General features: G+C 27.5%; 6 protein-coding genes across 9 annotated transcripts; 4 read left to right on the top strand and 2 right to left on the bottom strand.

The window, feature by feature from the left end:
- Positions 1–815: 815 nt before the first annotated feature.
- Positions 816–5,140, top strand: LOC122519685 (terminal nucleotidyltransferase 4B-like). Its single transcript, XM_043639315.1, has 9 exons — positions 816–1,150; positions 1,235–1,644; positions 2,474–2,644; positions 2,829–3,186; positions 3,312–3,458; positions 3,668–3,861; positions 4,001–4,154; positions 4,276–4,414; positions 4,510–5,140. Exons 1-9 carry the CDS (start codon positions 1,073–1,075, stop codon positions 4,707–4,709), a joined length of 1,851 nt encoding a protein of 616 aa, XP_043495250.1. The 5' UTR covers positions 816–1,072; the 3' UTR covers positions 4,710–5,140.
- Positions 5,141–6,802: 1,662 nt separating this feature from the next.
- On the bottom strand, positions 6,803–8,426 carry LOC122519687. Its single transcript, XM_043639318.1, has 4 exons — positions 8,283–8,426; positions 7,408–7,620; positions 7,139–7,331; positions 6,803–7,026 (listed from the first exon to the last, which is right to left on the bottom strand). The coding sequence occupies exons 2-4, from the start codon at positions 7,612–7,614 to the stop codon at positions 6,914–6,916; spliced, it is 513 nt and encodes a 170-aa protein (XP_043495253.1). The 5' UTR covers positions 7,615–7,620; positions 8,283–8,426; the 3' UTR covers positions 6,803–6,913.
- Positions 8,427–8,737: 311 nt separating this feature from the next.
- On the top strand, positions 8,738–10,974 carry LOC122519682 (pre-mRNA-splicing factor CWC22 homolog). The gene has a single exon (XM_043639307.1). It carries the CDS (start codon positions 8,863–8,865, stop codon positions 10,702–10,704), a length of 1,842 nt encoding a protein of 613 aa, XP_043495242.1. The 5' UTR covers positions 8,738–8,862; the 3' UTR covers positions 10,705–10,974.
- Positions 10,975–11,982: 1,008 nt separating this feature from the next.
- On the top strand, positions 11,983–14,055 carry LOC122519683 (ubiquinone biosynthesis O-methyltransferase, mitochondrial). 4 transcript variants are annotated; one of them, XM_043639313.1, is made up of 6 exons: positions 12,322–12,484; positions 12,729–12,802; positions 12,897–13,093; positions 13,172–13,386; positions 13,638–13,818; positions 13,926–14,055. In XM_043639313.1, exons 2-6 carry the CDS (start codon positions 12,741–12,743, stop codon positions 14,036–14,038), a joined length of 768 nt encoding a protein of 255 aa, XP_043495248.1. In that variant the 5' UTR covers positions 12,322–12,484; positions 12,729–12,740; the 3' UTR covers positions 14,039–14,055. The 4 variants fall into 4 exon arrangements, with proteins under 4 accessions (XP_043495244.1, XP_043495248.1, XP_043495243.1 ...); XM_043639309.1 differs by lacking the exon at positions 12,322–12,484 and adding an exon at positions 11,983–12,007 and having other exon boundaries at positions 12,897–13,386; XM_043639308.1 differs by having other exon boundaries at positions 12,324–12,484; positions 12,897–13,386.
- A 149-nt stretch (positions 14,056–14,204) lies between these two features.
- On the bottom strand, positions 14,205–16,126 carry LOC122519681 (trans-1,2-dihydrobenzene-1,2-diol dehydrogenase-like). Its single transcript, XM_043639306.1, has 5 exons — positions 15,895–16,126; positions 15,451–15,646; positions 15,077–15,368; positions 14,550–14,947; positions 14,205–14,368 (listed from the first exon to the last, which is right to left on the bottom strand). The coding sequence occupies exons 2-5, from the start codon at positions 15,644–15,646 to the stop codon at positions 14,241–14,243; spliced, it is 1,014 nt and encodes a 337-aa protein (XP_043495241.1). The 5' UTR covers positions 15,895–16,126; the 3' UTR covers positions 14,205–14,240.
- A 525-nt stretch (positions 16,127–16,651) lies between these two features.
- LOC122519680 (dnaJ homolog subfamily B member 12) lies at positions 16,652–20,259 on the top strand. The gene is made up of 8 exons (XM_043639305.1): positions 16,652–17,063; positions 17,338–17,488; positions 17,652–17,797; positions 17,878–18,018; positions 18,086–18,219; positions 18,309–18,424; positions 18,552–18,715; positions 18,797–20,259. The coding sequence occupies exons 1-8, from the start codon at positions 16,931–16,933 to the stop codon at positions 18,907–18,909; spliced, it is 1,098 nt and encodes a 365-aa protein (XP_043495240.1). The 5' UTR covers positions 16,652–16,930; the 3' UTR covers positions 18,910–20,259.
- The last annotated feature ends 89 nt before the right edge of the window (positions 20,260–20,348 follow it).

The following is a 20,348-nucleotide window of genomic DNA, read 5'->3' as shown; positions in this document are numbered from 1 at the left end:
TTTATGAAAAATGTATTTCGCATGTATATTATTTAAATGAATAAAACTTTGAGTTGTTCTAAACAAAAAGATAAATATAATTAAAATATAAAAAAATAAGAGTGAAAAAAATTCATTTCATTGGTGGTGACATCTAGTAAATGTTCCACAAAACACTTGCTTTTATATTAACCTATTATTCTTCTTATCTCTAATATGCTTTTCTTCTACGTAAGATTAAATATTGTTTCTTTATTCAAAATAATTGATATTAAATGATTGAAAATATTTTTATTATATGTATGATATAATGTTTAAAGATTTTTATTTACAATTATTTTTTTGAAAAAAATGTTAATTTGAACTTCCGATAGTTCGAGAAAATTCCGTCGAAGCAGATGGAACGTTCCATTGTTACTTACTTTCCATCATTAAAAAATGGCGATAACGCTCTATTTTATACATCGTTCGAGAGTTTGGAAATTCGAGATTCTTGTAAACACTAAAGAACTAGAAAATTTTGCAATCCTTCACCGCAGGTAAAACTGATAGTAAATTCACAAAAAAAAAGAGGAACTTTTATTTAATTGTTGATTCTCAATTTTGGATAAACTTAGATAGTCATTTGTTTATTTTTTTCAGAAATTGAGACACGACAATAATTTATCGATAACCCTGACCTATTATATATAACCCCTCAATTAAGAAATTAGATCGATATTTACAACAACAAAATCAATTGTCCATATTTAACGAATCTCTTTTTAAAATAGAATAGAAAATAAGTTCATATGTATCAAATTTATTTTGCTTTGTAATTAAATGGCAATATTATACTAAAAAAGTGAATTTAAATTGAATCAATGAATGAACTCGGTCATTTTCAAATGATTATTTTTCCCAATAACATTTGAATCGAGACCTTTGGATAAATTAGAGCGACCACACACACACACACACAAAAAAATAATTGTAAATGAAAAGTAAATACGACGCGATGCATGGTGTAATAGATTAATATTGTAAGGAAAAACTAGAAGAAAAGAAGTGTTAAATGATAAGAGGTTTTTTGAATTGAGCGCCATCTGATATTATGGCTCTCGGACTACTCCCATTCTCAAAGAAGTACATCGACATGAACCTCTCCGTAGTTTGTTTGCGTTCATCGGCTGTATGTATGAATTTGGTAGTGTTCGCAAGTTACAATAAAGCAGATAATTTTTCAATTAAAGTTGACTTAAGATTGTAATCGTAGTGCAGTGTGCGAAAACGAATTATCGCCGGATACGGAATCCATAACTGTTTAATGGATCCGACTATCGGTTGGTATCAACCAGAGCAGTTCGGCCCTGCTAAGGACTTATGGTTACACATTTGGGAAGCTGAGAAAGGTCTTGATATCTTAACCCTGAAGAACGATTCGTCGTCAAACGTAATGGGCGTTAAGATGCAGCAGGATTTTATAGCTTTTGATTCGGTCAACAATCGTACGGTGGCGAGTGGTCAGCAAAATACTTGCAATAGTTATTATAACCCATCACGTAGGAAAGGTGATAATCGTGCTAGTACCTACGGCATGAACTACAATTATGATGCTTTGGTTGGAGAATACGGTGGATGCCCGTGGCGTGTGCCTAATAAACATTATTCTAAAGGAGTTATTGGGTAAGCATGCTATTCACTTTTCTATAATCCTTACTTATTATGTTATTTTTACTATATTCCTATACTCGTATAGAAGCTTTGTCCATATGGGCATTATAAGGTTAGGTATACGTTCCCATTATCATTTACTCTCTCTCAATATTTCAACTAATTATTGTGACTCTCTTTTTCTCGAAAATATTGCAATACGACTGGAGAGGTCTGACCAACCGATCGATCGATTTCATACTTCCACAACTAATCCCCATGTTTTACTGTTTACTTATTATTACTATTAAAACGAATTGGCAAGCAGGAAGATTTAAACCATGCTGCTCTGCCTCTTCTCGGATATTGTTACATAATAGAATATTTATGGAATTTGGAATTAATGATTGGTTGAAATACTTATTCGCTTAAACTAACTTTTATCTATTATTTAAAATATATTCTTTTTTTATATTAATTATTTATATAAACTTTAATTTTTAAGCGATCATTTATTTAACCAAAAAAATATACTACTAAATTATATTATGCGAAAAATTTACAATACGATTTTACATTACCAAATGATACGAACTGATATTTCAATAATTAACATTTTTATTTTTAAAATTAATGATAATAAATTTAAAAAAAGAAAAATACATACAAATATACGAATAAAAATAAAAAAGCATTGTATGTTGTATTACACTTGAATATTAAAAAATATTAAACGTGTAAAAAAATAATGCATTGAATTTTTTGTTATAACGATGCAAAAATACAAAGAATAATATATTTGCAAGAAGAATAAAGTAAATTTTACTTTAGCAAAGTATGTAAATAATATTTTCTTATTTAGGTTACACGAAGAAATAGAAGATTTCTTCTCGTACATGTGCCCATCTAATGAAGAACATAATTTAAGAATGCGAGTGGTTAAACGTATAGAACAAGTAATATATGATCTTTGGCCAGATTCAAAAGTTGAAGTGTTTGGAAGTTTTCGAACAGGTCTATATTTACCTACTAGGTATGTACTATAATTAAATTTTTATCATTGATCTATTTCGATCTATGAATTATGAAAAAAAAGAAACAATATTCTTATATTTATTCTGCATCTATCATTGAAATTAAAATATTTGTAACATATAAGTCGATGATTATCTTTTTTATGATATAATCATAGCTTTAAAACAAAATAATGCTTACAGTGACATAGATTTAGTTGTAATTGGAATGTGGACAAATCTTCCATTGCGTACATTGGAACGTGCTTTACTAGATCAAAACATTGCTGAGCCATCTTCAATAAAAGTTTTGGATAAAGCCAGCGTTCCAATAGTCAAACTAACTGATAAAGAGACAGAAATAAAAGTAGACATTAGTTTTAACATGAATAATGGTGTAAAATCGGCTGAGTTGATAAACTCTTTTAAAAGACGGTTTCCTGTACTAGAAAAGCTTGTTATGGTACTAAAACAGTTTTTGTTACAAAGAGATCTTAACGAAGTATTTACTGGTGGTATTTCTTCATACAGTTTGATACTTATGACCATCAGTTTTCTACAAGTGAGTTTATATAGTCTAAGTAACCATGTATATATACATATGTATAAAATAACATCTATGTTAAATAAATTGATTACCCATGTAATCAATTTTAAGAAAATATATAAGAAAGAATATTTTTTTAGTTACATCCTAGGCAGAATGCTTATTGCTCAAGTTCTAATCTAGGAGTATTGCTGATTGAATTTTTGGAACTCTATGGTAGGAAATTCAATTATGTTAAAACAGGCATTCGAGTTAAGGATGGTGGTACTTACATATCTAAAGAAGAGGTAACAAATATTTATAATTTTTTTACTGCAAAATAAATACTATGTTTCAATAAAAAGTAATATATTATAACATCTCATAAATTAAATCTCCAATAATTCATTGTTAATAATTATTTTTTACTTATTGATTATTCACATATTACAATGTAACTTGTAATATTGTTTTTTCTTTTTTGAGAAAATATTTTTGAATATTTAATAAATTATAGGTTCAGCGAGACATGATAGATGGACATCGACCTTCTTTATTATGCATAGAAGATCCACTTACACCTGGTAATGACATAGGCCGTAGTAGTTATGGTGCTCTGTATGTAAAAGATGCATTCGATTGGGCATATTATGTTCTTTCTCAGGCAGTCAGTCCTTTAAATATTCTAGTTAATGATGCAAATAAAGTAAGGTAAGGTTGAATTAGATTATAATAGAGGTTACATATAGCTCTCTATTATATTTACTTTGTATGTAAAAAATCTGCAATTTTTATATAATTTCAAATGAAAAATAAAATAAAATAAATATTATATCTTTATTGTATACAGTATATTAGGAAGAATAATTCGTGTGACAGATGAAGTAATAGAATATCGTAGATGGATCAAGGAAACATTCCCGGTACCGCTAAGTGAGGTGGACTCGCTGTCTAGTTCGACTGGATCTGATGCATCCACCCTTTCAGCACCGGCCAGTGATACGGTAAATTTGTTTATTGTTTGCTTATTGCTAAAAGTATTATTTTCCTTGATAAGATATAGAATATAATAATAAATTTGTGATTAGTATGCATGATAAGATTGTGTATCTGTTTACTTTAAAGGATTCCGAATGTAGTCGTGGGAATTCACCTAATACAGGTGGAAAAGGAGAGGAGAATACTAAAGAAAGACATGTATATAATAATCAACAAGTTCATCATCATTCTAATTGGAAGAAACCTTTTAAAGGAACTTCTCATTGTACGTAAACTTGTTATATGTAATAAAAAAGGAAAAAAAAAAGATATTTAATGATAGAATTAAATCATTATGTAAAAATATTATTTTTGAAACAGTAAATCATCAGCACAGTTCCAGGGGAAATTATCGTGGTATAAATAATAATATTGGTGGACAGAATAAAATAAAACATAATCTTCATAGTAATGGTAGTCATAACAATAGCACTAGTCACAGTCCAAACTCAAGACCACACACATTGAAGAGGAAGAAACAATGCGTGGCGCAGCGTGGCCCGGGAGATTGTGTACGGTGATGAATTGTGCAAAGTAATTTTGAACAATGTTAAAAAATATCACTTAAGACACGAGTTTAATATTTACGATCGTGTGATATAAAAGCGACAACAAATCATTTTTGTCACATATAAACTAAATCATTCTGTCGCGACATCATTCTCGTAAGTTTTCTCCATTCAGTCTGCAGAAGGGGTTAAATATTTACAATTAAGCATTTGCAATTCGAATACGATATTATTCTTGACAGTACAAAAGATACCCCTGAAGTAGCTATATTTTTTATTTTCCAAGAATTAATATTTCACTCCTGTACGACAGAGCTTGTGTACCAAAGACGCGCGTACAGAATTGTAATATAATTCTAATTAAGCTAGGTACAATTTTCTTTGCATTAATTGCACATATTGCACATAAAAGTATAAAGAAAAAGAAAAAAGAAAAAAAATAATAATATAACAATATTTTGTTAAATATTGTTTCTCTAGCATTACACACACTTATTGCCACCTTTGAATAGCAATTGTGTTCATATCCGGTTTAAAAAAGGAAAAAAAAAGGAAAAAGAAAAGAAAACACTCATTGTAATACATTTATATATATATATAATACGATTGATATTCACGAGTATTAGTTGCGATAAATTTTTCTTAAAAATTTCACAAAACTGTAAAACAACTCTTGCTCTTGTAGTTATGATAAAGACTTAGTTTTCTATATGAAACTATATTCTTATAATAAGCGAGGGTAAGAAAAAAAATGGTGATATTGGGACTTATATAATGTAAATATTGTAATATACATAATCAAACATAGAAAAATAAGTCTAACAGTTATCTACTAAACTTTTTTATTTTGTATGTACCTAAAAAAACTAGTGTTTGTTACAGTAATAATATTACAGTAATATTTAATGTACATGTGAGAGTCCGCATTCGTGGAGTAAAAAAAAAAGAAAGAAAGAAAAAAAGAAAAAAGGAAAAAGAAAAAAAAAATAATAATAGTAATAATATTAATGAACTTCATTTTGTAATATAATTCCGATGTAATAATAATTATTTAGTATATTTTTTGGATTTTATTGAAATCATAAGTTCGTGAATGGGTAAATAAAAAAATTTTTATCAAAGTATTTAAGAAAATAAAAAAAAATAAAATAAGAATTGTGCATAACTATTATAGCAATCTGCTTTCAATTTTTGTAGTATTTTCTTGAAAAAAAAAAAAAAAAAAAAAAACGCAATTTTTGCAGATGTATTTATTTTGTATACAGCTTGTCTGATTTCTTAACAATGTTTGATATCTTTTTATATCCCCCCAACAACAATATTGTATTACTCTTCAATAAAAAGACGGTATATGTCAGCACCACACAAAAAGAAGGAACAAATCAATCATCAGTTATGCTACACTGCATTTAGCGAAAATAAAAAAAAATTAATTCTGTAGGAATGACAATATGCGAAAAAGCCTTGATATCATTTTAGATTCAAACGGTTATGCTTGAGAATTGTTCTGTATTTATTTTTACTATTGAGTGACATTCCAATAATTAATAAGTTTTAAAATCGCCCTAAAAACTTCATAAATTGTCCATTTTTTACAGCATTCAATTTAGGTGCTAATAGAAATAAATTAATTTTTTATATACAACTTTCTATATCATCACAAGTTTTATCTTACAGTTATTTATTTATATTCATTTTACAACTTAATAATATTGAAGTTTTTTTTTAATATATATCTATTTATATACATATTGTCTAATTCAATGTTTTATTATCATTTAATTACATCTACAAGTTAATTATGTTCTAGAGAGATAAGTAATTAAAATATTTATTTATATTGAAATAATGTTTAAACTTAAAAGTTTTATGTTGTCTAAATCTGTAATCATGTTGAAATTTTTCAATCCAAACCTTAGAATTTATTCTCGTCCATTCAAAATATTAGAATTTTTATCATCGTCTATAAAAATATAGTAAAAAATAAACTATAGAGCAATATTTCAAATGCAACGATATATTTTTATTGCATGTATATTTATTTGTTAATTTATATTTAGTATAATAATAAAAAAAATATGTATTCATGTAAAGAGAAAATCCTGTGGTTTTAAAGTATTTATTTAAACTTTCTCAGACAATTTGTACATGGAACGTTTATATTAAGATACTGTACAATTGCATTCTCGTCTACTTATTTAAATATAATTTACATATTACTTATATTTTGAAGGTAATCCTGTAATGGGATTAATTTCGACTTTTAGTATACGATCTAACTGAGCAAGTTGATGCTCTTCATCGAATGATTCTGGTAGGGGTGGGTATACTGAAATAAAAAATGAATATTTATCTTATCCATAATACCTGCATTACATACGCACAAAGTAGCTGTTATTAATAATATAAATATATTAAGAATACATAAAGTAGTATTTTACCGAATGTTTTGTAGAACATAAAATACCACATAGAGACAGCTGCAAGAGCTAAACTGTATCCTAAAATGAGTTTCCACTCTCCCGTAGGTGCCTCAATTTCTGCAAAAGTAGAACAAAAACTGGCACGATACAATGCCTTTTTTTCTTCTATCGTAAGCTTTTTCCAATCTCCCTTTTCTTTTTCTCTTAAAGCCTAGACGAATAATATTATGTACAATTTATAAATAAAGTATAAAAATTTTAATTTTCATTTTGATAAATATAAATACCAGCACGTCTGGAGTATTAGGCCTAAAACGAACTGCGGGCATTGGAAAATCAGTACGATCTATATATGAAAGACCGTTGTTATGTCCAGGACCGACAATATCTCTGTTACCGATAGTAGCTAAATCATTTTGCAAGTTCCTTGTAAATTGCTTATTACCTTGACGTAAACAAGCTAGAATAGCACGGCTATTCATTAAGTTATTCATTTTTTACTGCAACAATTATTGAAAACATATGAAAGTTTCATATTTTGTAAAATTTGTAATACACAAATTAATAGAACACTTATTTTCTATATACTCTTAGTATTATATGCTCTTTGCTATAACAAAAATTGTCTTCAATGATTTTAACAAAAAATAATTAAAATTTCTAAGTAAAATGAGTTTACAGGTGATTTGAAATTAATTTATTGCTGACAAAATATTATTATTAAATGATTATTTATTAAATTCTGATTTTTTGTTAAAGAAGTACTAAGTTAAATGTCAAAAAAATACAAATAGACAATATGCAATTTTATTACAAAGTATGCAATATGATAACAGATTGTCAAAAAAAAGTTTATAACTGTTCAAATTGTTTAAATTATAATATATTTCATTTACATTGTGTTTCTTATATTTTTACAATCTTAAACACATGTGATAAATTTTGAAAATACATAAAATCTTACGTGAATATATATGCAGACAGTTATCTAACATTTAAATAACTGTTAAAATAAAACGAAAATATCGACTGCATAAAACTCTAAATTAATGAAAACTCTTCTAAAATAATAATTCAAATAAACATTCGAATATATATATATATAGAAATCATTTTAGAAATACATTTGATTCTAAATTAAAATTAAATATCGATGACTTACTGGTAACACTTCCACAATGCAACCAAAAATGGCCGTCGATAAGACGATTATGTCATTCCCCAACTATACTTGTAGAGATTGTGAGGAAAAGTTTACAAGCTCCATAGATATTCCGAGGATAGTCTAGAATAGAGTTTTATAGTTCAAATATAATCGATGAAGTAACATTAAATATATATATATATATATATATATCATATAACGAAGGTTGATTTTTATTGGTTATTGGATTCCAGAATCGTTTCTATTGGTGGATTCATCAATAAGGCTGATACGACAATGTAGCTCTAAATTTTACGATAAATTCAAAACAGAAAGGAAATTAAATTTGTAAAATTGTAAATATTGTAATGTAGTAGTATTACAATATAGTATTTAACACATATTTATAATATAACATAATATAGATATCAAACGTTTAGAGAATTTAATTCGATAAATGTAACGCAGATGGCGCAGTGATAAACGTTGTGATACGGTACACTTGTTCCAATTTCCTTCAAACGGTTGTAAATTTGGGTTAAACTTTGTTTTCTTCTGTGTGCATATTGAACAATTTTAACTATATAATTAAAAAAACATGGAAAAATATTCGGATAAACGTTCGGATAAATATTCGGACAGATATTTCGATAGACATTCGGATAGACGTTCAGATAGATATTCAGATAGACGTTCGGAGAGACGTTCAGATAGGCGTTTGGAAAGACGTTCAGATAAACATTCGGATAAATATTCAGATAGACATTCGGATAAATATTCAGACAAACATTCAGAAAAACGACCAGAGAAACATTCGGAAAGAAAAACCGCAACAGAAACAATGCCAGAGAATCGAAAGAGGACTCATGATCTCCTAACAGCAAAAACAGGAGGTGCCTACATACCACCAGCTAAACTACGCATGATGCAAGCAAATATCACTGATAAGTCTGGTGCTGCTTATCAACGTATTGCATGGGAGGCATTAAAGAAATCTATTCATGGTTGTATCAACAAAGTTAATGTAAGCAATATTGGTCTTATAACAAGGGAACTTTTAAGAGAAAATATTGTTAGGGGAAGAGGTTTGTTAGCTCGTTCTATTATACAAGCCCAAGCAGCTTCTCCAACTTTCACTCCTGTCTATGCAGCACTTACAGCTATTATTAACTCTAAATTTCCTAATATTGGAGAACTCATATTAAAGCGTCTTATTATACAGTTTAAGCGTGGTTTTCGTAGAAATGACAAACCTCTTTGTATATCATCTGGAACATTTGTTGCACATCTTTTGAATCAACGCGTGGCACATGAAATTTTACCTCTAGAGATTTTGACGTTACTCGTTGAAACACCTACGGATGATTCCGTAGAAGTTGCCATAGCGTTCTTGAAAGAATGTGGTATGAAGTTAACAGAAGTATCTCGTAAAGGTATTGAAGCTATTTTTGAAATGTTGAGAAATATATTGCACGAGGGTCAATTGGATAAGCGTGTACAATATATGATTGAAGTCATGTTTCAAATTCGAAAGGATGGCTTTAAAGATCACCCAGCAGTTCCTCAAGAATTAGATCTTGTAGAAGAAGAAAATCAATTCACGCATCTCATACAATTAGACGAAGCAATAGATTCGCAAGACATTTTAAATGTTTTCAAGTTTGACAGTGATTATGTGGCTAATGAAGAAAAATATAAACAATTAAGCAACGAAATTCTTGGTTCGGACGACAGTGATTCTGAAGGCAGTGAAAATGAAGAAGGAAGTTCCGATGAAGAAGATAGCAATGCTGAGAATACAGAAGAAAAAGAAGGTGTTATTGTAGACAATACAGAAACTAATTTAACCGCTCTTAGAAGAACTATTTATTTGACTATACATTCTTCGCTCGATTTTGAAGAATGTGCCCATAAATTAATGAAAATGCAGCTTAAGCCAGGACAAGAAATAGAACTTTGTCATATGTTTTTAGATTGTTGCGCGGAAATGCGTACGTACGAAAAATTTTTTGGATTGTTAGCGGGACGATTTTGTGCCATTAACAAAATTTATGTTACACCTTTTGAACAAATTTTTCAAGATTCTTATCATACAATACATCGATTAGATACTAATAAGTTAAGGAACGTATCCAAATTCTTTGCTCATTTGTTATTTACCGATTCTATATCATGGGAAGTATTGTCGTGTATAAAATTAAACGAAGAAGATACTACCAGTTCTAATAGAATTTTTATTAAAATATTATTCCAAGAACTTTCAGAATACATGGGTCTTTCAAAACTTAATCAAAGAGTTAAAGATGTAACATTACAAGAAGCTTTCAGTGGATTATTTCCCAGAGATAATCCAAAAAATACACGCTTTGCTATTAACTTTTTTACATCTATTGGTTTAGGTGGTCTAACAGATGACTTGAGAGAACATCTCAAATCGTGATTATAAATTCGTTATTAAATGTAAATATAATGATTTTATGTTATATAAATCCTAATTTGTAATGCAGAGATATAGGAATTGTAATGCAAATCAGTAAATATTAACAAGGGCTTATTTTTTCTTTTACAATTAAATAAAAAATGTTTAATTACTCAATGAATTTACTAATAAGTTATAGGATTTTATAATTACAACTCGCGATCATGATATATTGTGTTAATTCGTTTTATTTTTGAAATAACAAATAAATCAATCAATTCTCATAAAAAATACTCTAACAGAACTTCATTTAAAAAAAAATTTATTTAAAAACACGTTTATTAGGGGGGGTAGAGGTAAGGAAAATCATCTTTGTATATAAAAAGTGTCCGTCGAAATGTATCAAATTATGGTGGCGCCACATTAGCATCAGGGTAAATTTTAAAGGAAGCGCCAAATATTATTAGAGGCTGAGGCGAATCATTTTTTCTGTTTTTGGATTTAAGTCCACTTGGAGAACTTTTCACAACACAAATTTTACCCATAACTGTTTTGTTATTCACATACTTTTTCATAAAATTAAATGTTAAAATGTTAAATGTACTATTCACAGTTCATGAAATAAAATCACTCTAGCTACATGTTTTCTCATAATAATTCTTTAAGGTTATATTTACTACATTATTTTGTACTACACAAGTAGTTGAAATTTTCAATAATTAACTACTTTAGTCGTCAATGATATTAGATTTTTTAACTCTGCATACTTCAATTCGTCTACAATTGCTACATTCATACCATACCTTTTGTCTGCACCAGCACCATTCTGGAAGGTTTGTGAATTATTATTTTTAGCAAAAGCTGGACACATTTTCAAATTTTCTCCCATAAGAGATGATTCTCCAGCGCAAAAAAGTTGGCACACGACCACCAGAACTAAAAAAAATGAAGATATACATTTTATTGCTAGCTATTTGCTAATTCGAAATCCATATGTTTTAAAATTTTTTATTAATTATTTAATTAGTTATCAATAATTAAAAATTTGAAAATTTTTTGTGTTAATTCTCAGTAAAGCAACGTAGTTAGCCACAGCAGAAAAAAATGAATAAGTGCACTAATTTGCTAATAAAATGTTTATTTAAAATACATAACTTTTAACTTTATTAATTAATTATTTAATTAGTTATTAATAATTACAAATGTGGAAACGTCATGAAGAGGTTATATGTTATGCGCATGCGCAACCACAAATTCAAGATGCATGCGCACTTTGAAAAAAATAAAAGTAAAGTTGGTAAACATGCAAAAAAAAAGTAGACTGGTGAGCTTCTATGTACTTCTGTATCTTTGATTATTATAAATTCATGAATGTATCAACTTAGCAAAGATAAGCACACAAAAAAAATAAATTAATATGATAATGTGATAAATGATTTAAATAATTTATAGCGGAATCTTTTAAAGACTTTTTATTTCCTACTTTTTTATTTAACATTACGAGGTCTAACATTTAAAATGACATTTAAATAATAAGTTATTATCGATAGATCAAAGAGTCAAGATGACTAATCGTAATCTTCATATAAATAGATGAACATAAATTGTGCTAACTCTATTCAGAGTTACACATTGTCAGTATAATCTCCTCTCAATTCTTAAACTTAACCCTTTTATTGGTTGTTAGCTTTTCATACGTGATTTTCGCAAGGTTGCAATTATTTTCTGTAAATATACGTTCTTATCACATTTTTCAAGTGTTGTATGACCACAGCAACAAAATATTTTTGTAACATGGAAGGTAGACCTATAAGGATTAATATTGACAATAAGATATAAATTTGTCTACTAGAATCCAACCGTGTAGTCAATTGTTTTTATTTGAAACATTGAGATATATCTTCTTTTATCATATTAATCATTATATAATATTATTTTTTTTTAACTATTATATAGTTAAAAAAATCTTATATATTATATCTATTTTCAATCGTTTGTTAATTTATAAATTTTATACAAAATTTTTTAATTTATTGATAAAATAGAAACGGTGAAGAATGAAGTCACTAAAAATTTTAATGCGACGTAATACCTATGGAAATTTTATTTCATTCAATAAGTATGTATACAAAATGGTTTTTCTAAATTGAAAGTAAAAATAGATAAAAATGGGTGATTAAAATATTATAATAATATTAAATATATTTCTATAGCATTTCAGAAACATCTAAATGTGTAATAAACAGCGTAAGATTTGGATCTACTATAGATCCCAAAGAAGTTGAATTTTTTGAAAAAATGAGTAATGATTGGTGGGATCCCAATGGTCGTGTATTTCTTCTTCATCAACTTAATCGCAATAGAATACAATTTGTACGAGATGGCTTAGCTAACACAGGAATTATTAAAGGTGATACAAATTTACCATTAAAAGGTACTAAGATTTTGGACGTCGGATGTGGTGGTGGAATATTATCTGAACCTTTAGCCAGAATAGGAGCTGAAGTTACTGGAATAGATACTTCGTTGCAGTTGATAGATGTTGCTAAGAAACATGCCTTATTAGATTCTGACTTATTAGGAAGATTAAATTATGTTCAAACTTCTGTCGAAAATTTTGAGAAAGAAAATAAAGAGAAGTATGATGCAGTTGTAGCTTCAGAAATCATAGAACACGTTATCGATCCACAATTGTTTCTTAAAGTAAGTATTTATGACATAAAAACGAATCAAATAGATTAACCCGTTATCCGCCAAGCTGCTATTGATTAAGTGTCGTTTCAATACCATGTGTACCAAAAATGATACAAACTATAAGGCTTAATAAATTATATATCATTTGGCATAGAAATGAGTTTCTTGGAAATGGTACACGTGGCAAGGAATACGTTAAATACATGAAAGCACAAGAATTTTTTTATACTTCTTTATTTTTAACTATCAATTATAATTAGTGTTGTTCAGCAATTGTGAAGCCTGGAGGGTCACTGTTCATTACTACACCAAACAGAACTTTGTTATCTTGGTTGAGTGTAATTATTGCAGCAGAATATATATTTAAATATGTACCGATTGGAACACACGAATGGAATAAATTTATTTCGCCAGAAGAAGTTCAACGTTTGCTAGAAATTTGTAAGATACTATATATATATACATACGCATCATATAGATTGATAAGATTATTATATAATTATAAATTCTTAGTTGTATTATTCTGACAAAATATTTTCTTCTATTAGATGGTTTAAAAACTAAACTGATTCATGGATTAATGTATAATGTATTAAAACACGAATGGATTTGGTCATCGAATACTTCGATGTTTTATGCTCTTCACGCATTCAAAAAATAAATGGTACAAACTTTTTATATTACTCGTATAAAAATATTTCTTTCTTTTTACTTATACTATGTAATTTAGAAAATGTAGAAACAAAATAAAACGAACAAATTAACAAAAAAAATGAAAAGATTTATCTTCTTAATATTTTTATAAATGTATAATATAATTTATGTATATGTATTTATATATCGATTTATATATATATATTAAATTAAGAATCATATTCTACAAAAGTTGAGTCTTCAGGATATGTAACGCCAATTTGTTTTCTAAGTTCATCTTCTAATTGTGCAAGTAATATAGATGTCTCGTGAGTCATTAGCGGGTGTTCTACCTTACCTATACAGAATACATATATAGTTGTTAAAAAAAAAGGCAATGTTATATCAAGAATTGATATTAACTGTTTAAGTCCTAGAGGTCTTTAGAAAAATCGTGTTCAATAATGTAGCTTTTGGACAAAAGATTTAAACAGCATGATTGTATTACTTGGGACTCAATGGTTAAAAGAATGGAATACCTTGTTGAAGACACAAACGAACTGCATTCGCTTCATAATATAATCCCTCGCTATTTTTGAAATTCATTTTATATTTAGATGCCGGTAAGGGAGTTTGGGAATGCAGCCCTGGTAAATATAGTTCAGTAGGACACCAAAAATTTGGTACACGTATTGTTCCCTTTTCTCCATAGATACAAGCTTCGTTAGACAAAGTTACTAAACTATGCGTTAAAATAGTAGCTGTTATGTTTTCATTGTACAAAAGTGTTGTAGAAGTTGATACGTCTACACCATCTTCGTTTACGAATCCAATAGCTTTAATCATATGAGGCATTTTATTATTAAAAATCATGCAGAGAAATTGCAAACAATATACGCCTAAATCCAATATGGTACCACCACCCAAGCTCTTCTTACTAAAATTATCATAGAGAACTTGTAAAATATTTATGTATATAATAATTATTTAGTTTAATTACAGATGCGATCAAATATAAAGTGATATTATTAATATATAATAAAAATAAATAGGTCTATTTACGTACTTGACTCTTTCAACATTTTCTAAATTAAATCCAAATGGAATAATAACTTGACGAATTTCTCCTATCTTGCCGGATTCAATTTCTTGTTGAATGATTGTATAAGATGGGAAAAAACGACTCCAAACTGCTTCCATTAGGAAAAGATTTTTACTTTTAGCAAATTTTATCAACGATTTCGTTTGCTTCACATTCATCGTTAATGGTTTCTCGCAAAGTACATGTTTACCATGTTCTAGCATAATCCTTGCTAATTCATAGTGTGTTGTATTCAACGTACCAATATATACAACCTCTGACATATATAACAATTAGAAAAATTAGCTTTTTATTCCTTTACACGCATATTTTAAATATAATAACGTACTATTACATACCAATATCTTTATCTTCTGCTAATAATATATAATTATCATAAGCTCTTTTAATATTAAAATCTTTTACGAAATTTTGCGCTCTCGATAAATCTTTTGCCGCAACAGCAATTACTTCGTGCTCTTCTTTGGACGTTATACTCGCTACAAAGTCATGCGAAATTTTTCCAGCGCCGGCTATACCCCAACGAGTGGCCATCTAATTGGAAATATAAACTTTTAGATAATGTATTTACTTCTAATGTTAACTTTACTAATTTAAATAATACGAGAACGCTCATTATTTATCTTTGATAAAATAATATTGATTTTACATAAATTTCTCTTTATTGATATAAAAATCTGTATCGTGAAGTTTAACATTTTTAAACTACTAAAAATATGGTTTTAGATAGAATATATTTCACTACAATTACAAGTAGTTATAATAATTAATTTATTACTTACTTTGCAAACGTTATATTAAATCGTTTTAATCTATCTTGCGGACACAGTCGTCGGATAATTATTGTATTAAATAATAATCTTGATATATCCCTAAGATAAGGAAGTATATATTGAACATGTGATAAGGATAGACAAAAAATTACGTAAATAAATAATATTATCATTTAAATATTAAGATATAATTTTTATATTCTTGTATAGATATAAAAGTAGAATAGATTTTGCTATGAAAATAAAGTTTTATAAATGTTATATAATATTTAAATACATCGATAATATAATATATATACATCAAACATCATGTTGAATAAAAAAAATTTGAAAGCGCGGCATTCTTGATATTGCATACTACGAATACAAATCAGTGTTTGAATAATCCGACAAATGAAAATTATTAGACAATTATTATTTTTTAAATCATCAGTATATAATATAACTATTAATACAATAGTAATTGAAATAATTAGTCTAAATACAAAAAAAGTAGAAAAATAAAAAAGTACGATCATCAATTTACAACGTACTTTTAATGGAAAACTACCTTAATGACTCAAATGTTATTAAAACAAATCTGTATGTCGTGCAAGGGATCCTTTTATTCGGTTTAATTTTTAATTTTCCATCTTAAATTAATCGTTAGAATTATATTGAATAATAAAAAATACAAATGTGCATTGTTAATGTTTATGGTTGATGAAAAATTGAACAACCCAATGATATTTGTGTAAAAGTATTTAATGTCCGCAGTGTAGATACACGTCACGTGATAGATTATACACGTTGTCCAGTCACGATCGAGATTTTCGTAAAGGAAAAGTTCGTTCGTCGTCGTAATTCATTAAACAATACATTCGTGTTTTTCCGATATCATGCGCAATGTTGATCATTATCACATAATTTATTAAATTATTGAAATAATCGTGGAAAGTCGCGTAATAGGCTGACTTGATCGAATTTGTTTATTATTCTGCACTGTCATTTTCAATTTATTCTATTAATTTCTCACTCTCAAATCTGATTTCGAAGTGAAGTTAACATGGACGGTAACAAAGATGAGGCTGAAAGATGTGTCGATCTTGCGGAACGTTATATTCGAGAAAAAAAATTCGAAGATGCGGAAAAATTTATACGCAAGGCACAAAAACTTTATCCGACCCAAAAAACAGATGGTAAGAAATAAAAGTTCTCGTATGATTTTTGTTACTTCAGATTTTTAAAAGATCACTCATTACTCCTATAAATAGTATTAATTACATTTAATTGAGTGCAAGATTAAGGGTGCGATTAGAAATGTAATTAATATTGTTATTTAAATATACAGTATGGATTACTTTGTTCTTGTAATAATTAATCATGTCTCAGTGTATCGTCAAGTAGAAATACAAATAATTACCTTTGTTGTTTAATCTATAGAAGAGATGATTTTGTATATTATTTTTATAGATCTATTAACAAAAGTAACAAATTTATTAAAACAAAATGGAAAAAGTGAATCGGAGCCTACCGTTAGAAAGAGGCATACCGCTAATAAAGAAGGCTCTCAAGCGCAGGCTACTGTCGAATATACAAAAGATCAACTTGAAGCTGTGAAAAGGCATAGATACATATATATATGTTTAATATATAATTTTATTCTATTTAATATTTATATATATACTAGTACAATGAAAATGATATTTTTTAACATAAGAGTATAAACTTAAATAATTACAAATAATACAGGTTTGTCATTGTTTAATCTAATCAAACGTTTATAGAATTAAGAAATGTAAAGATTATTATGAAATTTTGGGAGTAAATAAAGATGCAACTGATAGCGATATCAAAAAAGCTTACAAAAAATTGGCGCTTCAATTACATCCTGACAAAAACAAAGCACCGGGAGCTGCAGAATCTTTTAAAGGTAAATCATCTTAACAACATATTATTTAACGACATAAAATAAATAATAGATTAAAAATGTTATGTAATTTTTAAATTAAGCTATTGGAAATGCTGTTGCTATTCTTACGGATGTTGAGAAACGGAAACAATATGATCTTTACGGTCCCGAAGAGGAAAGACTACAAAGTAGCCAAGCTCGTCAGACTCATACACATTATAATTACACGCGAGGTTTTGAAGGTAATTAGAATATTTAAGTATTTTTAATTAAAATGTTTATTTAAAATGTTTATTAAATATTATTTAGCTGACATCACTGCTGAGGAATTATTTAATATGTTCTTTGGTGGAGGAATACCTCAACAAGAATTTTATATGAGACGTACAGGTGGTAGATGGATGAGACAGCAAGAAACACAATCTCAGAGCTCTCATTCTCAGGTATCAAGAAAAGTAGAAAATATAAATATTTTAATATTATATAATGTATTTTTTTTTAAGATAATTATGAATAATTTATAATCTTTTAGCAAGCAACTGGATATACGACGTTTGTCCAATCATTGCTTCTTTTGTTGTTAATATTGATATCTATGATGAGCAGTTTTTTTATATCAGATCCTATATATAGTTTACATCCTAGTGCGTAAGTATTCATTATTATTGCAAGAGTGATGTTTTTTATTAATTATATGATTTTTGAGATTACAAAAACGAATAATACATTGTAAAACTTATTATCAAGATGTTAACATTTTTCATTCCTTTATTAGCAAATATTCTATAACAAGAAAAACTCAAAAACTTAATGTACCATATTACGTTAAAGAAAATTTCCATACCGAATATCAGGGCAGTTTGCGTCGATTAGAAATATCAGTTGAGGAAGAGTATTTGTTGACTTTAAGACAAGACTGTTATAGGGAAAGAAGTTACAGTACGTTAAAAATAAGTATAATATTTTTGTACTATAAAAATATTCTATATTAATACTGAACCATTCTCTTATTATTCGTAGGAGAAGCGATGTTATGGAAAGCTCGTAGTTTTCAAGATTCGGAAATGTTCGAAAAAGCTAAACGTATAGACACACCTTCTTGTACAAAACTACAAGGATTGCAAGTTCAATAGCGTATACATATAACTCATTAGAAATTGTGTTGTTGTAGATAAATGTATAATATATTCACAAGTACATATTTCTTTTGAGTGTGATGCAGCATGTTTTGAGTTATATGTTTATATCTATTATTCATAAATCGCGCGCCTTGCATAGCCTGTCATTAATTATTACATGGACCATGCATGATGTTTGATCTGTATCTATGTCGAATTGTTAATTTTTTTCCTAGAAGATTAAATTGCAATGGCAACTTTGTACTATTAAAATAATATTTAATTTAAATGATACATATAGCTAGATAAAAGGATTCATATTTAAATTTTTGTTCGATTAATCAAATAATTGTATAAAGAATATCACCGAATACCTTCGTTAATCGAATAATGTTCTTAGCGGTTCTGAAATTATTTTTGTTATCTTAAAACTTTTTATAAGAATAAGAAATTATTTAACAATTTTTTTTAAATCCAGTCTCTTACACAGCATTACATGAAAAACCGGATATGTTGAGGCAATGTAAAGTTTTTTCTTGTTTTTTAATATATAATAATATATAAAAGATTTTTCTCTTGGCTGTGATGAAAGTAAATGATGGATATAACATGTTGAGACGTTATCAATAAACGTAAAGGTGTCTTTATAAGATTTAAAAACAGAGCAGTCAAGATTGAGGTTTCCACGATAAAGTATTATTAATTTCTGCAATAATTGTCAAAGCTTGTATAGTAAAAAACATAATTGAAATATTTATAATAATATAATATATTAAGTTTTAAGGTTAACACGACATAAAAAAGATGATCTTACATTAGTAATAACGCATAATTGTTAAAAAACTATATATTTAATATAGTTTAAATGCATCATCATAATGCATCCTATTTAATTGTATTATTTTGTCTTAAACAATTAAGAATGAAAGAAAGAAAAGTTATTTCCAATGAATAATAAAATTTGATTCTGCCAATGTATACAGGGAAATTGATATACAAGAGAATCTGCTTCTATAAGATTAAATTGAAAAAGTTAATTCGTTTATAGATTAAACCAGTTAGGTATATATCTTATCGCATTATAAACTTTTATATGAAAACAGGTGATTTTGGGATAAATAGTATTATTGATGAGATTTGTATGCAATTACAAGTCATTAAGAATGGGTATTTAAAAATAAATAAATAAATAAATAATGAAAAATATATCATACATAGAAATTAGATAAACATTTGTAAGCTCAGAGTATAGTTCATCTATTGTTAATTATTTACTTTTAGCTATTAAAATATATATTTTAGCGCGACGAGCACATCCTACTCTATCGGATTGTGCTTAAATGAAATAAAAAATAATGTATCCAATACTATACACTATTATTTTAAATCACTTTAATATATAAATATATACATTTAATCTTAATCATCATGCAATGGTTTCGATCACTTCAACG

Source organism: Polistes fuscatus, unplaced genomic scaffold (assembly GCF_010416935.1).
Source record: "Polistes fuscatus isolate 324 unplaced genomic scaffold, CU_Pfus_HIC Scaffold3, whole genome shotgun sequence".
NCBI lineage: Eukaryota > Metazoa > Arthropoda > Insecta > Hymenoptera > Vespidae > Polistes > Polistes fuscatus.
This window is presented reverse-complemented; position numbering and strand designations above follow the sequence as displayed.

Coding starts and splice junctions, on each gene's coding strand:
- LOC122519683 (XM_043639309.1), top strand. CDS start 12,741: ATGAAGTCACTAAAAATTTTAATGCGACGTAATACCTATGGAAATTTT. Junction 12,803..12,896: donor AATTTTATTTCATTCAATAA/GTATGTATACAA, acceptor ATATTTCTATAG/CATTTCAGAAACATCTAAAT. Junction 13,819..13,925: donor TCAACGTTTGCTAGAAATTT/GTAAGATACTAT, acceptor TTCTTCTATTAG/ATGGTTTAAAAACTAAACTG.
- LOC122519681 (XM_043639306.1), bottom strand. CDS start 15,646: ATGGCCACTCGTTGGGGTATAGCCGGCGCTGGAAAAATTTCGCATGAC. Junction 15,369..15,450: donor AGCAGAAGATAAAGATATTG/GTATGTAATAGT, acceptor TATATATGTCAG/AGGTTGTATATATTGGTACG. Junction 14,948..15,076: donor GAAAATGTTGAAAGAGTCAA/GTACGTAAATAG, acceptor TGATAATTTTAG/TAAGAAGAGCTTGGGTGGTG.
- LOC122519680 (XM_043639305.1), top strand. CDS start 16,931: ATGGACGGTAACAAAGATGAGGCTGAAAGATGTGTCGATCTTGCGGAA. Junction 17,489..17,651: donor CAACTTGAAGCTGTGAAAAG/GCATAGATACAT, acceptor AAACGTTTATAG/AATTAAGAAATGTAAAGATT. Junction 17,798..17,877: donor AGCTGCAGAATCTTTTAAAG/GTAAATCATCTT, acceptor TTTTAAATTAAG/CTATTGGAAATGCTGTTGCT.
- LOC122519685 (XM_043639315.1), top strand. CDS start 1,073: ATGGCTCTCGGACTACTCCCATTCTCAAAGAAGTACATCGACATGAAC. Junction 3,862..4,000: donor AATGATGCAAATAAAGTAAG/GTAAGGTTGAAT, acceptor TATTGTATACAG/TATATTAGGAAGAATAATTC. Junction 4,415..4,509: donor TTTTAAAGGAACTTCTCATT/GTACGTAAACTT, acceptor TTTTTGAAACAG/TAAATCATCAGCACAGTTCC.
- LOC122519682 (XM_043639307.1), top strand. CDS start 8,863: ATGGAAAAATATTCGGATAAACGTTCGGATAAATATTCGGACAGATAT.
- LOC122519687 (XM_043639318.1), bottom strand. CDS start 7,614: ATGAATAACTTAATGAATAGCCGTGCTATTCTAGCTTGTTTACGTCAA. Junction 7,332..7,407: donor CTAATACTCCAGACGTGCTG/GTATTTATATTT, acceptor TTATTCGTCTAG/GCTTTAAGAGAAAAAGAAAA. Junction 7,027..7,138: donor TATGTTCTACAAAACATTCG/GTAAAATACTAC, acceptor TTTTTATTTCAG/TATACCCACCCCTACCAGAA.